The sequence below is a fragment of the Equus quagga genome, chromosome 12 (assembly GCF_021613505.1).
Source record: "Equus quagga isolate Etosha38 chromosome 12, UCLA_HA_Equagga_1.0, whole genome shotgun sequence".
NCBI classification, from domain to species: domain Eukaryota; kingdom Metazoa; phylum Chordata; class Mammalia; order Perissodactyla; family Equidae; genus Equus; species Equus quagga.
The window spans coordinates 16,990,452-17,009,829 of record NC_060278.1 but is presented as its reverse complement, the minus strand read 5'-3'; the positions used below and the strand labels follow the sequence as shown (position 1 = coordinate 17,009,829).

The 19,378-nt window shown below is 36.3% G+C and overlaps 1 protein-coding gene across 1 annotated transcript in view; it reads right to left on the bottom strand.

The window, feature by feature from the left end:
* CUBN (cubilin) overlaps positions 1-19,378 on the bottom strand; it is a 256,083-nt gene that overhangs the window by 219,108 nt on the left and 17,597 nt on the right. The window contains exons 10-17 of the mRNA XM_046679623.1: positions 18,710-18,805; positions 16,693-16,811; positions 16,077-16,263; positions 14,802-14,914; positions 11,756-11,990; positions 5,753-5,934; positions 3,778-3,940; positions 2,520-2,707 (exon numbers count right to left, since the gene is read on the bottom strand). Of these exons, the coding sequence (XP_046535579.1) occupies positions 2,520-2,707; positions 3,778-3,940; positions 5,753-5,934; positions 11,756-11,990; positions 14,802-14,914; positions 16,077-16,263; positions 16,693-16,811; positions 18,710-18,805 (1,283 nt within the window). The remainder of the gene's footprint in view (positions 1-2,519; positions 2,708-3,777; positions 3,941-5,752; positions 5,935-11,755; positions 11,991-14,801; positions 14,915-16,076; positions 16,264-16,692; positions 16,812-18,709; positions 18,806-19,378) is intronic.

Here is a 19,378-nt window from a genome sequence, read left to right as displayed (position 1 = left end):
TAAAACATGGGCTTACTTCATAAATTTTCCCAATAGATAGATATGATTTAATGGCAAGAACGTTAATCTGATCAATATACATCTATCTAGAATCCTATGTAGGTAAATCTAAATCCTATTCTGAGTTTGACCTTTGTGACCTCAATTTCCTCATTTGTAGAATTAAGGATCTAGATTAGATGACCTCTGAGGCCACTGCTGGTGCTAAAATTCTACAAAGCAATTGGTTGTATTCCTTTAGGATCGTCAAAGATATAACAGGGAAGTCTGTTTTTCCATGGAGGGAAATTTGATAAAGACTCTGTGGGTGTAAGTGCACATCAGAATGTTGGTACTTCAATGGCCAGCCATGAAGGGGTCTCATCGTCTATCTCTGAACTGATAAGCTCAAAGCAGGAGTTGGAAACTTAGCCTGGGAAAACCTTGCATTTATAGAATGTTTTTAATTCTTCAAGTTTTTTTTTTTTATGATTCATTTCCTTGATTTATCATTGCAAAGGTTGGAGGAATAGGTAAGGCATCTTTTGGAAGTAGGAACTGAAGCATCAGATAAAGAATTGCCCAAGATTATACAGTCACCAAATGACTGAACTAGAATGAGAACTTACATGAATTGACTCTAATCCCATTCTGGCTACAAAATATTCTGCCATTCTGTTCATCAAAGTTAAATCTTTCAATGCTAGTTTTATGAATTTTTTTTTCTGTTAACTTTTCAGAACAATTCAGCAGAGTTCACGTAACTCTTTATTGAAGTTCAATTAGCGTGTACTGCAAAGCCACAGAGGACAGGTCATTCCAGATGCTCTGATGGGCATTAGAGCCACCATAAAGAATCCGTTAGAAAGGTACTCAGATTTCCCTGAAAATTAAAGTTACGTTTTTGCCTATCTGAGAAGAGTATCATGCCTGGTTCCATGTTACAGTCCTGTGACCAGGAAGCCAGGTATGGAATTGGGAAATTCACGAGAGCTTCCTCTTTAGGGAAGGTGAGCCAGCTCTGGTCGTTGTAGCTACACTATTGCATTTCTGTTCTTATCAGAGAACAGTAGAACTGGAACTACTACATTCAGTTCCCAGCTCCACCGGTCCCCAGACAAGTAACCACGGCAAGTGACAATTTCTCTGGGCTCCAGTTTCCTAATATCGAAATAGGAATAATAATGGTTGGGGTGAAGGTTCAATGAGTTACCTTATGTAAAGCAGGTACTGTATCCCAACAGGCTATAAGGAGACAGTAACCATCCTATGCATTTATTATCGGATTTTAAAGTCTTAGACTAGCACCCTCACTACACAGTAAACACTCTCTATGTGTGAGCTATTTTTACTATTCTCAAAGTAAAAATACAGATGTTGGAAATTTAATTTTTATTTACATAAAAATATCTAATATTGCTGCATAGTGTAAAACTGACGTATTTTATGAGAGACTTTAGAAAACACAAACTGAGTGAATATACACATTCACCTCACCATCTGAGATAAAAATCTCTGGATTAAAAAAGATTTTGCTGTGGTGCCATGGTCAATGCCTTTCTTCATTTTTCAGCTAAGTCCAGATCTTATGCTAAAATTTTATGCTTACTCTCTCCACATGCGACAGAGGGAAGAGGGCAAAAGGCTACATAGGTTTTTCCTGGAAAAACAAATTGGTCTAATTTACATGAGCAAACAAAATTGACAGTGCCTCTCTGAGTATATATACAATGATTGTGCCCCACAAAAAGGGTTTTGTTTCTCTTGCTCAACACTTTAATTTGTGGCTTGGCTAATCACTAAGCAAAAATAATACCAGACCAGGCAAACAAAAGTGGCTTTTTTGTTTCAGATATTCTTATTACAACCATTACACACACTTAAATCAGAGTTGAAGTTTTCTGAAGTTGAGCAAGCAGAACCAATGAAGGAAAAAAAACCTAAACTCTAAAACAAGAATTATCCAGTGCTTTAACTTAACTCTCTGCCACTGACTAGCTAGCTCACCTGGGCAAATCCTTTTACTTCTCTAGGTTGAGTTCCCTCACAAATAAAATTGTCCGGGACAAGCTCGGAAATCCATATCCTATTAGTCAATCCTACTAGTCCTACGTATTTCCATTCTCCTTGATGATTAGGGCTCAGTTTCATAGCTTGTAATCTAGCATTATTACGAGCTTCTAGTCTCAGCTTTCATTTTCGTCCTTTGCTGTTCCATGAACAATCTCCTGTTCCACCATCTGTAGATCTATTTTTTGGCAAATTCTCTCCTACTCTCTGGAACAGTTGTTCTCAGACTCTAGCTTGCATCAGGATCACCTGGGGAGAGGGGAGTCTGTTAAAACACAAATTGCTGAGCCTACTCCTAGAGGTTCTGATTCAGCAGGTGTGGGGTAGGGTACAGAATTGCATTTCTAACATCCAAATCATCGAGGTGATCTGGATGCTTCTGGCACAACAACCATTTGAAGACCACTGCTCTACAGAGTATAAAAATGTTGATAAACATCATCTAAGGGCCACTGAGTAGTAAAAGTTACCTCAATGTAACTCTGAGAACAGCCACTCTGGCCTTCCAGCTCCACATGAGTGAAGTTGACCTGTATTTGTTCTCCCAGGGGCTGCTTTATAATATAGACGCATTGTCTGTTGCGAGTGAAAGGTCCAGACAAGTCAGCAGAGAGAAGACCCTCTGCATCTGTGTAGTTCCCTCCACAAGGCAGATCCGCTAAAGAGAACAGGGAAGAGAAGGCAAAGGTCATGTGGATGGCCATTCCTCTGGCTCCCAGGCATTAAACACAGTTTTTAAAAATTCACTCACACCTGCATACACACACAGACACAATCATATACCCCTTTACTCACCCTGTATAGGCTTGTACCTCTACTTATAAGATTTTCAGTTTAATGCGTATTTATGGGACATCCATGTAGTGACTAAAGGAACAGATGTAGAAGTGTGTGATCTAACTTCCAATCTAACATCCTCTCCTATAAATTGCTTTTTAAAGACACGTATGCTCTCCTTCAGTCCAAAAAGATTCGAGGCAGTTCATAAAATGCACATAAAATAAAATATATAACTAGAAAAATGAATCAGATTAAAGGACTAATGAATACAGAATAGCAAGATGTGGTCAGGGGACAGTTGATATGCACAGAAAACAGGTGTGGACTACACAAATGACAGAAGGTCAGCTGCGGATTCAGCCAGAAGCCAAAGTAACTGGAGAAAGGGGACCAGCGAAAAGATGTTCATTGTTATTCTTCATGATATCGAGACATAAAAGGTGTTTTTCCTGTTAATTCTCATCATGGCACAATGATGTAATGTTAAGAAAAAAATCCTTTACAGGCCTAAAATAAAAATTATGGAGCATTTCATTGTTTTTTGTTAGTTTGTTTTAAAGTATCAGTGCAAGTTAAAGGCATGATAGCTGTAAAATCTGATATATCTCAAGATAGATTGCATTTCTCTCATGAACAACATCTCTCACAACAAAACATTGAATAACCGCTAGGGAACTGATGTCTGAATTATTTACTTTTAGATGCATCACACATATCTACCACAGCATGGATCCCATAATTTAGGGATCAAGGGGTATTGTAGCATTAATAATAGAACATTGGGAAGATAGAGAAAAAATCTGGAGCCATGAGAGAAACATTTATAAAGACATGTTATTAGTCTAAGTCAGTCAATCATCTGCAGCCTCACATTAAAATGTAAAACAGCTATAAGCATGGCACTACCCTTCACATCCATATTCAGCTCTCAATTATCAGGTTACTTACAAGGCGATGTTAAGTAGGTGATATGGAAGCCTTGGTCATTAATCTGGTTGTCAGAATGGAAATGAACTCTGGCAAAGGGCCCTGTAGTCTGCAGTGGTGGGACAGAGAATGTGGTGCAGAATTTCCCAAGAACAGGGTCCTGATACAAAGGACCATCACGAATCTAAAACAAACGAATGAACCATTAAGCTCGAAGTGGTCAGATTTTAACAAACCCAGTTCCTTTTGAACATTAACTTCAGAAAACTCATCATTTAAAAGTGTGGCTCTGGGAGGTTTTCGTATCACGTCCACATCTAACACACATTTGGGGTTCAGTAAAGGGAACCGCCTTCTCCCATCATCCCTGATGCCTTATCCTCTGTCTGAGTTGTGATTCCCAGGCTAAATGTATGCTTTGAATGTTTCTCATGAATTTTTCTCAATGTTTTCTTTCCAAGTTTCCCCCTCCCCTAACCCGCAAGATGTTTGTTTTGAAATAATGAATTTCTAGCGATCTAGGAGAAGAAAATGAATATATGCAAAGAGAGAAGAAGAAGGAACGCCAGCAATGCCAACTGATTCACAACTTGGTCTAGGTATTCAGAGGATCAGAGGTGAAAAATGAGGTGAAGTCAGGTTAGATGCAACATAAAGAGTTTAATGATTTTAAAAAGTGCAACTTTAATAGTAACTAAGTACTGAAATAATGATGATATGACCTTACAAATTCTTTTTAGTTGTTCACTTTTAATCTGTTAAATAATCATGCAACCTCGTCATAATTCTGTTGTAACCGTGAATTCTGTACTATATAGAACACCAAGCCATCAAGGAACTAAATGATATTTTAATATGACCAACTTTGTCTACTCAAATTAGTTTTTCTATTGGCAGCAAAACTTTAAAGCAGCATTACTTTATTCCTATATTTAGCTAGTCCCTGAAATATTGTTGAGAAATGAGAGGCATTTCAGTATTATCAGAATGATTGATACTTTCTATTATACATGTAGGCCGGAACTAATCCGTAGAAATGAAAAAAATGCCTCTAATTTTAATTTGATGGAATTTATTGAAATTAATTTCAAGAAAATTCACTTTAATGTCAACATTTAAAAAATTTTCCTGCCAAAATTTTCCAGGGAGAGGTAGATCTTCAGTCATTCCCAAAGGTTTCAAGGCCATTACAAGTGCTTAATTACTAATGACTTTAACTTGTGAAGTCCCTGTTTGACAGCCGCACCCTCATCCTTTATGAATAATTCCACAGGACTGTGTTCTTCCCTAATGGACTTGGAAAAGCATATTGTCTTTTATCACTACTGCAAGGTGTACTGAGATTTATGGTGATAAGACAGGAGCAACATAAGAACTCAATCTTCTCAATGATCTTTTCAGTCTACAAATGGAGCACAACGTGGTATACCTATATGCTTATGGCATTAAATATACAGCCTTTTTTCCTCTTCCATACTTTGATCTTTTACTAATGGTAAGTAGAAGGGACACAGGTTGACTCCTTTCCTCCCAGTGATTATTATCAATATATTTCAGGGAGCCTCACCCTTCAGCAATCCACTTCAACACAATCGCTATTAAGTTATTTTTCTTCATGGAACACTATAAGGCAACTTGTGAAACACCTTAATAATTTATCCCAGAGAACTGAAGGTTTGAATCTGCATTGGAGAAGATAGCTGTTAATGACTGTTTATTTCATTAATTCCGCTATTCCCATGGTAGGGGACTAGGCTGACAGGAAATGACAGGGGAAGGCAAGGCAGTCTGTTTCCCAGATTCAAATGGAACCCAGAAGAAGCAAGAGCTGGCATGATTAAGAACAGGAAGACAGAGAGGCTTAGACACTGGCTGCCCATTGAAAAATACATGCAACATGTGCTAAAAAATTGTGGTCATCTTTGTGCATCACCAACCATAGTTCCCTGAGTCCTAATCATATTGGGGTAAGTTCTATCTGAATACAATTGTATACCTCAAGATAATCTTTGCTGCAATCTTCATGGTGCTCCAGACTCAGGGTCCCAAAAGTAAATGTTATCAGGAGGTCAGGACTGGTTATAACTTTCCAGACACAGTCTCTTCCGGGGGGATAGTTTCCAGGATATCCCGGAGACGTAAGAGAACCGTAAGTACCAGTCAGTACACCTCCACACTCTAAAATAAGAGGAAAAAATAACTTTACATTTGTACACAAGTTATAGTTTATGTAGAATTATTACAGCCTTTACTGTAAGAAGACAAGCTTCATTTAAATAACTATGTGCAGTTTGGGACACTCTCATAAATTAAACAAGACTTTCAGCTTTCCGATTTGATAAAATTATAAATCAAGGAGTACCAGTTGATAAATAAATGAATCACCACGCATTGAGCTCTGTGCTTATCAGGCGTCACATAGAGATGTGATTCAAAATACGGTGCTGAACTGTCCGAGGGATGACTAACGGGATGATAGTCATTTTTTTCACTTTCAGAGAGATTAATTTCTGTATATTATCTCAAAAAATTCTGGAACTTCTGTCAGCCCCTAGGTCTTTCAACAAACCAGGTCATTTATACATTAGAATAGTTAATCGCTACATAACTTTCATTTGAGACGGTTTCTTAACACTATGATATAGTTAAACCATTCATTTTATAAATGAGGAAACTCAAAGATCTATGGTGGTTGAGCCACCTGCCCGGGAGTGGGGTACGTGAGGGACCGGGCCAGGCTTTCCCCAACCTTCTCCACTACCACCTCCATTGCACGCCACCAGCCCCTAAAGTTGTATGTCAGTGACTGCAAGAATCTTTTCTTTATTAATACCCACATTTATTTAACAAAGAATCTGTCATGGCTTATAAGATCGAAAACTAGAAATACTAAAGAAAAATCTAGGCTGCAGTAAATACAAATTAAAGAAAAAAATTAAACAAGGTGATATTTCAGATACGTAAGATATGATAATTACACAGCTACGCAGGTTATTCAAACAAAAAGTTTGCTGCCAAGGCAAAAAGTGAAACAAATTAGTTACAATTCTCACTGTCCCTAATGAGAAAACATCTAAACTGCTCAGAGGAAGAGAAATTTTCTAAAACTTACTACTTAAAAAGTTATCATATTGGTAAATGAATTAAAATGCCCCCCAAAAATTAAAACACCATAAGCAAAGTAAAATGTTAAAGATAAACTGAGAAAAATGCAATGTGTAATACAAAGAGTTAATATACCTAATATGTGAAAGCTTCTAAGAAGAATAGAAACAGAGTGCATTGAAAAAAATTCAAATATCCTTTATTTATATGAAAAGATGTTCAATCTCACTCATAATAAGGGAGATACAAATACAAATTTCAGTGAGACACCATTTCTCACCTCTCAGAATGATAAAAATCCAGAATTTTGAAAACAAGTTACTGGTGAGGCTGTGTGGAAACAGGTGCTCTTATACTTTGCTGATGAGAATGCAAAATGGTACAACTCCTACAGAAGAAATTGTGGCAATATCAAGCCAAAACTTAGGCATTTATTTTTTTGACCAAGCAATCTTATTTTTAGAAATCTTTTCCAAAGATACATTGGCAAAAATGCAGTAAGACAAATTCACAAGGCACTTTGTTGCAATACAATTGGGAATTCCAAAAAACTGCAAACAAGCCAAATATCCGTAGACTACTGATTGAATGGACAATGACACAGCGACATAATGGCACACTATGCTCTAGTTATGAGTAATTTCCAGGATATATAAAGTGAAAAAGTAAACAATAAACCAGTGTCTATTGTTTGCTACCTTTTATCTAAGAGAGGGAAAAACATGGTTATATGTGATTATTTGTTTATATTTTTAAAATGGAAGGATAAATCTAAAACTAATAAAAATTGTTATCTATGGAAGAAGAAAGGAACAAGGTGGAGGGGAGAAGGATGGAAGCTGGACTTCTCTAAACCAAACGTGCATTTTGATTTCATTTTGTAAGTATGAATGTGTTTTACAATATTGTAAAGGAAAATTCAATAAAAATGAAAAAATTCTTTCAAATCACAAGCAAAATGAAATAACTATGTTGATCTAATAGCTTAACAATGAGTAGAAATATTCTGAGACTTTAAAACACTTTAATTTGACTATACAGCCCAAGAGAAATATATCTTCAGTACAAAAAGAACATCCAAGAAACATTAAATGGTTTTAAGTTATCATATTATTAGTAACAATATTAGTAGCAACAAAATATTATTATTTTGAAAATTTGTACAGCAGGATTAAGTACATAGGTAATCAAGATTTTTAGTGTAAAAGAAAAGAGGTACAAATACAAAATTAAAAAGCCTGTAATTCAACATGCCAATATAATGAAAGATCACAAGAATATATGGTATATTTTTTCTTTAAAAATAATAAAAGTATTTTCTAGTTTTTTCCATCAAAAGATTTAGATTCTTTGACTGATCTAGTAGCAATAGCCACTCCTAGCACCCAGATTGTGGGATCTGAGTACCATTTCCCATTAAATGAGTCAGAACTCTTTAGAGAAATAATTGATTCCAGTCTTGAGACAGTAGATGTATAAGAGGCTGGAATGTCTTTCAGAGCAGAAAGCAAGGAAGCTTTCAAAGGTAGCTGTAGTTGGGTCAAAGAGGCTCAGAAACTAATTTGAGAATTTCCCCACTCAGCATATATGGAACAATTTAACATAAAAAAATTCTAGAACAGATTAAAATATATCAAATATGATAAAATATGACTTCATAGACATCAAAAACAAAATCAAGAGGAATAATAGCTAATTGATCATTTTGGAAAAAGCTAGAGAACCAATCATTAATCTGAATACTGGAAAAAAAGGGAAAGAATCAAGTATTTATTCTCCTTTTCCTATAAGATCTATATGTGAGAGTAACCAAATAGTTGATATGGGAAAGTTCTACTCCACTGAAGAACTCCAGATAACAAATAAAGAAGTGACAAAATAAACTACCATCATTTCATAAGCCCCAATGAAAAACTAACTTAAACAAAGAAGCTAAGGGTTGCTAAAACCATTGGGGGGAGTACAAAAGAGAAGCTTTTTCAAGATATGGTATATATACATAATGGAATACTACTCAGCCATAAGAAATGATGAGCTTTTTCATGGGAAGATCAAACTGAGAAGATTGAAACACTCTGCTCAATGTTACAGTCATAGTAGAGAGACGAGCAGACATCATGTACCTCCTCATGTGATTATTTTTGCCAAAAAAGCCAAACACTTGAATCTGATCAAAGCTCTTGATCTAACTACCAGTGTAAGACATGATAAATGGCACACGGGATACAAACAGCAAAATCCAGAATGTGAGATACTCTCAGTTTCTTTAACAAATAAATGTGAACAATGATTAATATATGGTAATAGGAAGGAATTATTGTTTGTTTTAGTTTTATTGTTTCCAGGCATTGAGCAGTAAATAGCAAAACACTGTGATCTTGAGAGAAGGGAAACACATGTGGTAAGTCCCATGTTCACCTCGGAATTCTCCCCACGTACATTTCCCAAACTGGGGGTCAGGGCAGTAGAGCCCAAGCAGCAGCTATACTCTTGCTGGGTGAAAGAAACAAAACTCAGAATTCAGGGTGACTAGAGTGGCTGGGATTTTGGAGCAGGGTACTATACAGAAGGCAGTTGAATGAAAATAGCACCCCCCAAATTTACGCAAGTTTCCTTACGCCCTTAGTTGAATACGAAGCTGCATGTGCACAAGAGAAGACTGTAGAGGCCCAACAGAGAATATGAAAGCCATGAAACATGGTAAACCCTCTAAAGAATGTGTCACTTAAGTCCTACAAGGAGAGGGGAGAGAGAAAATGACAGAAGCAAAGGAGAGAAACGATATGATCATCTCAACAGATTTATAAAAAGTATTTAATATAGTTCAACATCCATTCATGATAAAAAAAAAAAAATCTTGGCAAGCTAGGAATAAAAGGTGTGGTGGTTTAAAAATGTTCATAAATTCTTTGATACTTTTCCCACTGAGAGGTGGGGTCTATGTCTCCTCCTCTTGAATCTGGGTGGGCTTATGATTGTTTCAATCAATTAAAAATATGGCAGAAATAACACAACACAACTTCCAAGGATAGGTCAACAAAAGCCACACAGCACCTGCCTGGTTGTAATGCTTGCTCTGAGAGAAGCTAGTTGCCATGAAGAAGTTCCACTATCCTAAGACTGCCATAGGAGAGGGACAACATGTAGGCACTCAAGTCAACAGCCTGGTTGAACTATCATCCAAAAGCCAGCATCAATTGTTGGCCATATGAGTGAGTCATCTTGGATTTCCAGCCCAGTTGAGCCTTTAGATGACTACGGTCCCAGTCAACATCTGATTGTAACTGTTTAACAGATCAAATGATAATTGTCATGCTGGGCCCTTTCCAAATTCTTGGTCCATAAAATCAGAAACAAAATAAGATGATTAGTGTTCCACAACACTAAATTTGTTATACAGCAATAGTAATTAGGATAGTAGAGGACTTCCTTAATCTGATAAAAGTTATCTACGAAAACTTACAGCTAAAATATTTGCTGATTCAGATCCTGGGCACCGACCTACACACGCTTATTAAGGCAAGCGTCCCACATATAAAATAGAGGAAGATGGGCACAGAAGTTAGCTCAGGGCCAATCCTCCTTGGCAAAGAGAAGAGGATTGGCAGTGGCTGTTAGCTCAGAGCTAATCATCCTCAAAGAAAAATAAATAAATAAATATTTAAAAAATTAAAAAAATAAAACATCATATTCAATGGTGAAATATTGAATACTAGCCCATGAGGTTGGCAACAAGACAAAGATGCCCACTCCACTATGTTTATTCAACATTGTATTGGATGTCCTAGCCAAGGCAATAAATAAGTCAGGGAAAAAAATAACAGAAAGATTGGAAAGGAGGAAGAAACAATGCCTTTATTCACAAATAACATAATTGTGTATGTAGAGATATCCAGAAGAATCTACCAAAAAAACCCAAAACAAACCTATAAGAATTGATGAATGAATTTAGCAATGTGGCTGGATTCACAATCAAATATTTTTGTAAATACATCAGATATCTACATACTAACAACAAATGGAAAATGAAATTTTAGAAAAATAATATCATTTAACATAGCATAGATATAAACATCTAGAAAAACTAACAAAAGATGTGAAATAATTAAACGTAGAAATCTCTAAACCATTGGTAAGATGAATTAAAACAGAGCTAAATAAATAGAGAGATGTTCATGGATTGGCAGGGTCAATATTTTTAAGAAGTCACCTCTTCCCAAGTTGATTATAGATTCAATACAACGCAAACAAAATCCCAGCAGGCTGTTGGGGAAAATTTACAAGTTTATTCTAAAATTTATACGGAAATGTAAAAGATCTACCATATTTCAAAAGAACAAAATTAGAGGATTTATGCTACCAGATTTCAAGCTCTGGTAGTTAAGCCAATGTGGCAAGGATAGATAAACAGAACAATAAAAAAGATGAGAAGTTCCACAAATAGATCCACAGATGTATTGATGGATGAACTGAATGTTTGGTTTACGGTTCTCTCTACTTTTTTATACGTTTAAAATTTCCATAGTAAAAAATTTTTAAAAATACAGCACAAAAACCAAAATAACAATTAAAAGAATCTGGAAATTGTCTAATAGTCATTAAGATAAAGAATACTAAGTGGAGTGGACAATGTCCTCAATAACAAACCTGCAGTAATTTACTAGTAGAGCTTATATTTTATTATTTACTTATTATTATCACATTATTATTTATTATCTTATCTCTGAAAGTGAAATTCCAATTAATTTTAGATTTATTTGATTTTAAACGAATTATAAAAATATTACATATCACTGGATCTCAAAACAGCTAATGTATCCAAAGGTCTAATATTGATCAAGAAAATTTAATAACCTCAAGATTTTGCTTTATTTCTCTCCGTGTTTACACTTACCTGGTTGCTGGGTTTCCCATCTTATCGTGAAGCCTCTCTCATTTCTTAAATGTTCAGAATAGAAATGAAAATAGAGAGCATTGTCACTACTGAGGAGTTCATTAGGGGGTCTGGAGCCACAGAACCTTCCGAGCTGAAATGCTGCTGAGGAGTCTCCATCATGAATCTGAAGGAACTCATGTGGACAATTACTCACTGATTCTAACTGGAAAAAAGTGAAAGTGATACGCAGTACCTAAAAACATAAAGGTCACAATATATTACTTCTCATTTCCGTGTTAATTCTAAACTATTTCTCCCACTAATTAGGAAGCATTCACATGGAGTCACTTTGAAGAAATACGTTTATGATTTCCAATTATCCACAAATACATATGACAATTCTACATATTAAGTGACTTGTGTTAAAAATTGCTTAGACCTAACTTCAGCTAATATCAAATATATCAAAAATCTTAATGGGATAGACTTGTAACAGCTTTATTGAGGTACAATTGATATACAAAGAAGTGCACATATTTAACGCATACAATTTGATGGGTTTGGACAAATGCAAACAGTTGTGATGCCATTGCCACAATCAACATAACAGACATATCCAACACTTCCCAGAGTTTCTTTGTGTCTCTCCTTTTCCTGTGTGTGGTAACATCACAATATGAAGTCTACCCTCTTAACAAATTTTGAAGCACACAAAACCGTATTGTTAACTGTAGGCTCTATGCTGTACAGCAGATCTCTAGGACTTAGTCATCTAGCTTAACTGAAACTTTATACCCAGTGAGTTGTTCTCCAATGGGTTAATGAAATAGATTTACCTAGATGTCATTAAACTGTCAAGTCTTTTAAACAAAGGAACTTCAAATGTATAGCTGACAATGCTTCCAAATCAGCAAAATACATTGCACACTTGAAAACTCTACCCTGAATTAAATTTAACTGACTAAATTACCATTGACATGAATTTATCCTCTGGTCACCTGAATAACCGGTAGCAAATAGCACACACTGAGGTGTTCCTCACCAACCCCCAGACATGCTGATTTCTTAGAGGTCTCTGAACCTCTCAACAAGATACTGATGCGCAACCCAGATTGACAACCTCAGGTGTAGACTGAGTGAGCATGGCATAGGCATGTGTAAAGTGTGCAAATCTTCCATGGTTGGATATCACTAAGAAATGAGTAGTATCAAGAGCAGAGAATGGTGGAAGTAATATGAAGAGTTCTGAGCATACAAGAAGAGAAAAATAAACAGAAAAATGTGTCTCCAAGTTGAAATGTTAGAATGTACAGACTTAAATATAGTTTTGTAATTAACAAAATAGAAAAGATTTTGTACCGAGAACCCCATTTAAAATAGCCAAACTACCAAAAGGAGGCTCTTGAATTTAGTTTCCATTACGATCTAAAACCACAACAGCATTTGGCTAATGAAAAAGGATATCAGGATATTTTTGAAATTCTATGCTAGGGTATTTTTAAGATCTGTTACCCAACATTACATCATTTTTGCCCTTGAAGCAATTTCAATGAAAATCAAACAAATGTTCATGAACTGAACTATCCTGATTTCTATATAATTTCTCCTATATTATGTAAATTGTGATGGAGATAAGAAGATAAAAAATCACAATAATCAAGAAAAACAACGTGAATTTTTTTACAGGTTGATAAAAGTATTAAAAGTTTTTCCCAAAACAGTTTTTTCTTGAAAGAAAAATGTTTTCAATGTCAGGAAATAGAATTCATGAAAACTAAATGGAAGGAAGGAAATTCACATAACATACCCACTGGGAAACTGATTTTGGAGTTTACTCTATTGTAGGGTTATGAGGCCCCAAAGAGTCCTCTCTCCTCAAGAGAAAAAAATGTTTTCTGACCTGAAACAATGACCTCTGTAACACTAGTTTGCTGGAAAAAGTTAATAGGATTCTAAGGGAAAACCTTATCTATTCAGACATACAATTTTATTTTAATGAGTGCAAGAATTGGTTGAGAAATAAATATTTGGAAAAGTCTGAGTCATTAATGTTAGGGATGAAAGCACTAGAAACTTTGGGCTTAGATCTTAATTCAAACTGTCCATGCAGTGGTTCAACGTCATTGGAGTCGAATGGCCTGGGTTGAAGTCACTGAATGCCACTTACAGACCATGTGCCCTTGGACAAATTTCTCAGCTGCTGTAGGCTCCATTTCCTCACATGTAAGATGAGGATAATAATTCTTATCTTTAAGGTTATGAGAGTTAAAACACAATGATATAATGTATACAAAGCAATTAGCATACCACATTCACACATGCAATGGCACAGAGAAGACATTAATAAGAAAATCATTTTAATTGCAGTTCTCACTTTTGGGATTTTTTCTTTTTGAGGAAGATTAGCCCTGAGCTAACATCTGCCACCAATCCTCCTCCTTTTTGCTGAGGAAGCATGGCCCTGAGCTAACATCCGTGCTCTTCTTCCTCTACTTTATATGTGGGACGCCTGCCACAGCATGGCTTGACAAGTGGTGTGTAGGTCCGCACCTGGGATCCGAACCAGCGAACCCCAGGCCACCAAAGTAGAATGTGTGAACTTAACCACAGCACCACTGGGCCAGCCCCTGCAGTCCTCCTTTTTGCATAATAATCAACATTATTGAGTGATCATCTTCAAACATGACTGTCTCAGTAATAACATGACTTTACAAAGTACTAGCTTACAGTCAGCCAACCCGGGTAAAGAATCATCCATGGACTTTGGAGCCAGACAAACTTGACTAGTCCAATTACAAGCTAAGGAGTGTTAAAAAACAAATTACTTAGCTTCTCTTAGTTTCCATGATCTCATCTATAAAATGAGGATACTATTATTTATTTCAACAGGTTAGTTTAAGTTTAAAGAAAGGTATGTAAAATGTCTAGCCCAAAGCTTGACATTTGGTAAGTTCTTGATAGTGAGTTGAATTATGATTATATGTATTTTATGCAATATATACACATATTACATATTCATGTATATAAATGAAATGTACATTTGGACAGGAGATACTACATTTACCTTTCCCTCTTCAGTTCGGATAACCCAGAAGCAATTAATGTCATGAACGTAATCACCATCAGGGCTCCTATAGCTGAAGCTTCCGTTCATGCCTGAGAGGGACCCTCCGCACACTGCAAAGGAAAAGAAGAGGAAGTGTGCTTTTCAGAGACTCCAAAAAGGCAGAGGCCAGGCAACTCTAACCCTGCTCAGGAAATAGTTAGAGAAATCTCAGTTGGAGACAAAAATCCTGCCATTCCTTCTTCTCCCCAACCCCTTTGTCCTTCAACATTCACCCAAATCCCACACTTGTTCAAAGTCCAGTTGACGTCTCTTCATCTCCACCATGAACTTCTCCTGCCTCTCTGTGTTTTCTCTGGCTCCCATTCTCTCTATGTCTATGATAGTTGACTTGACCCTACACGATTCAGTTCTCATCTTTAGCTCTTGTCTCTTCTCTGCCATTTTGTATTAGTCTCGTCTCCTCAACTGGAAGATAAACAGCTAATGTGTGGAGACAATGTTTATGCTTCCTTATTTCCCTACAACGTCTACCATAGTCCTAAACACATCGTAAAGTCTCCACAAAGGTGCTGATTCAGAACGAGGAGCAATAAGTGGAGTAGTCAGAAGAGGCTTTATGGAGGAAGTTGAATGTGAAACACTCCTGAGGACAGATACATTTGGATGGGAAGCTAAGAAGGAATTTGGAGAGGCTTGGGGGAAGCAGTATCCCGAATAAAGGAACACAGATGAAATATCCGTGGTGGCACATGGGCTCAGGTGGCAAGCAAAGATGTCTGGCTTGAATGGGAGTATTCTTAGGCAACTAATGAAAAACAAGATTAGAAGGATAGGCTGAGGCCTGGTTGTAGAGGATAATTGAAAAACAGTCCCAGTCTTTATTTAACAGGCAATGGGGAGCACTGTATATTCTGGAGTAGGAGAGTGACATGATTAAGTATAATATTGCAGGGAAATTAAATGGCTGCTATAGAGAAAACTTTTCCTTAGAAAACTCTTAATACCTTAGCATACTTTATTTTCAGAATGGACCTAATGAAAATGGCAAATACTAATTTAATTTTTCCTTTGAGGAAACGGTTCCTCTGGCTTAAATTGAGACATATTTACCTTGTGAACTCTATACCATTCTCCGTCAAGAAAGATTTAGCTCTAAGCTCTTGAGCAACTGGACAAGAAAGTAGGTTCAGTGGAAGAATCTGCAGCAGGACTCATGAAAGGAGGATACTTCTAAGCTGGGAGCATCTGTGGTACAAGAAATGCTAAGCGTACCTTGCTGGGGAATCTGACAGAGAAATCCAGTCCAGAAACGTGTGCATTCACAACTGAAAGCATTAATACCATCGACACAAGTTCCCCCATTCAGACAGGGGTTGCTCAGACACTCGTTGATGTTTTCCGTGCAGTTGACACCTGCCCAACCTGCTTCACACTTACAAAGATAACCAGAGACTGTTTCCTAAGGAAAGAGAAACAAAATGCCATAAACCAATGGATAGGAAATCAACTTGAATCAACACAAATAATAAAGAAAAGTGGTGCTATGTGATGTACGGAGCAGGCGTTGAGCCACGGGCATCTTCCAGAAGCCTAACTTGTATTAATTCATTTAAATGGTGATTGCTAAGTTTAAGAAGTCAGATTTGTTTGGATCAAACTGTGGGTTTTGTTTAATCACTTTGTAAATCATTGAGAAAAAATTAATTCATTGGTTTTTCCTGGGAACTAAAGTTACTACCTACCTTTAGCTAAAAGTTATTGACAGCCCCTTATCTTAAGCTCGAGTCATTACCTTAAAATTCATGAATCATAGAAAATGTATTTCACAGAAGTGAAGCTAAAATTACTCTCAGGTGTTCTATGTCCTCAGGAAGAATAAAGGACTCACGATGCATTGTCCGTTTAGACAGGGGTGACTCAGGCAAATATTACTGAGTTGCACACATCCATTTGGCCCGTAACCATTTCCAGTATATCCTGGGAGACAGGTGCAGAGAGGTAAGGAACCTGCTCAGAAATAAAAATGGAAGTGTTAATACAGGTCTCCTCGAATCAGCCCCAGTAACAAAACTCAGGCTCTGTTGCCTAGACAAGAAATCGCCAAGGACAAGTCTGCATAGCCCCAGGGGCAGATAAAACAAGATATGAGCAGAAAATATTAGAATCTTTATTTTTCCATTTTTTGTCTTAGAATAAGAAAGGCATTACACATTTCTAATACTTTCTGTACCAATTGACACTGGTACTGTCCGTCTATAGGTCATATGTTATAGTCCTGAGTTGTGTACAAATGTGAGGTACACTAAGGGAAAGGAGAGTGTCTCATCATGGAGGGGTTGACAGCAGAAAAGAGCATTCTTAGAACAGTGGCATCTGTTGCAAACCCTGTGTGTATATTGACTGCACTTAATCCTCTCAAGAGTCCTATAAATAGGTGCTATTATAATCCCCATTTACAGATGAAGACAAAGCACAGAGAGGTTAAGTGCCTTGACCAAGGACAGACAGTTAGAATGCCAAGGGAAAAATAAAAATCCAAGTTGCCTTTTTCTAGAATCCTTGCTCCTAATCTAACAGTATGCTGTTAATCATTTAATAAACATTTAAATAGTCACCAGTATATATATATACATGTTTTCTAGATATAAACACATATATACACACTATTTTATATATGTGCATATATATGCATATGGTAAGTTAATAGAAATAAAAGTGATATTTTGAAATAGCAAGAGATATGATACGTTATTCAGTAAATGGTGTTGGGACCACCCATTTGGACAAAAATGTCAAGCTAGATGTCTATTGATGCTATAGACAAAAATAAATCCTAAAAAGATCAAAGATCTTAATGTTAAAAATAAATAAAAGTATAAAAGAACACGCACTTGACTATTTTTAAAGAGTTCAGTAGGGAAGGCCTAATTCTAAAGGGAGAAATCCTAAAAGAAAAGATTTACCTTTATGAATGCATAAAAATTTTAAGCTTCTAAACAGAAAATACCACCACAAAATTAAAATAAAAATATGCTAGAAAAATACATGTGAAATGTAAGACAGATAATGAGATAACGTCCTTAGTACAGACTGAAATTTTACAATCAATGAGAAAGCAGGTAAACAAAGAACATGAACAAATAGAAAAGAAAATGGTCAGTAAATAGGTAAAAAGTATTAATTATTAATTGTTAGTAATCAAAAAAGTTAATTTTGACTTAGGCAAAATTAAAATAATGGGAAGGCAAGTTTTGCCTATAGGAAAAATAACAATAGTGTCTATTATTGTCAAGAGTGGGGTAAATGTATATTTTCGTATACTGTTGTTGGGTATATAAACTCATACAACGTTTCTGGGAGAAAATTTAGCAATGTATATATTTTAAAAATTATGGGAGGTGAAGCTACTTTTACGCAGCATTGCAGATGCTGTCGATTATCACCCTAGATCCATTTTTCCCTTCCTTAGTATTAGTAGTGAACTCCTCATTTTAAATGGGGGCATGGGTGCCTGAAATAAAGACTACATTTCCCAGCCTCCCTTGCGGCCAGGGTTAGCGGCCAGGCTCAGTCCTGGCCAATAGCATCAAAATGGAAGAGTCCTTGAAGGGAGTGGACGTGTCCTCCTTCCTCCTTTTCTCCTTTCTGCTTGCTGGAATACAGTCATGAATTAATTAGTTGGCTTAATTATCTTAAGAAATAATTGCTAAATTCAAGCAAATCATAAAAGAGCATAGCCTATGGCATTAACAAATCCAAATGTATAGTTTCATAACACGGATTAATTTTTGGCTTGAAGATCAAAATAAGAATTTTGAAGACAGAGGAATTTGTTTTTAAAATGTTGACTTGTTTTAGAAGGTCGTATTAAATACTCCAACCCAGAGGGAGAGATGAGTCATTACCTAGAACTGAGGAGCACGTCGCATGTGAGTGGCAGCCTCCATGATCAACGGAGCAGATGTCGATGAGTGTGCACACTCTCCCATTGCCTTGGTACCCTGATCACAGCAGGAGCAGAGACAGGACAGACAATGTTAAGAACATGCAAGAAGGTGAATCCCAACCTGAGAATCAAATATCGTACAACAGACCAACCAGAGATCCTCTATCATCCAAACAGAAAACGCCAATATAAAGGGCCGTAAACAAAACTCCATAATTAAGAAAAAAGATAACAAGAATCAGGAAACTGATTTCAGAAACAAGGTTCTGGGCTGTTTCTAATGACAAAAATAAAAAGATAAATGATACTACTGGTAGACTTAGAAAGTGCTGACACCAAGGAAGTTGACATTTTTCAGTTACAATGACTTGGATGATCTTAGAGTTAAATTATTGTAGAAGTCCAAAGTACTGTTGTTTCATGTTAATAAAACATAAAGGATTTCAGTTCTCCTTGAACTTCTTAGAGAGTAACTCATGTTAGATTAGAGAATAGCAGTAATGACTTCTTTCCAGAAGAAAAGGGAAACTAACATGTATTACATGCCCACTATTATGCCTGATATTTAGTAAACTTTATATGTAAAATATCTCTTGAGTGCCTTATATTAATAAATTATTTGTGGGAA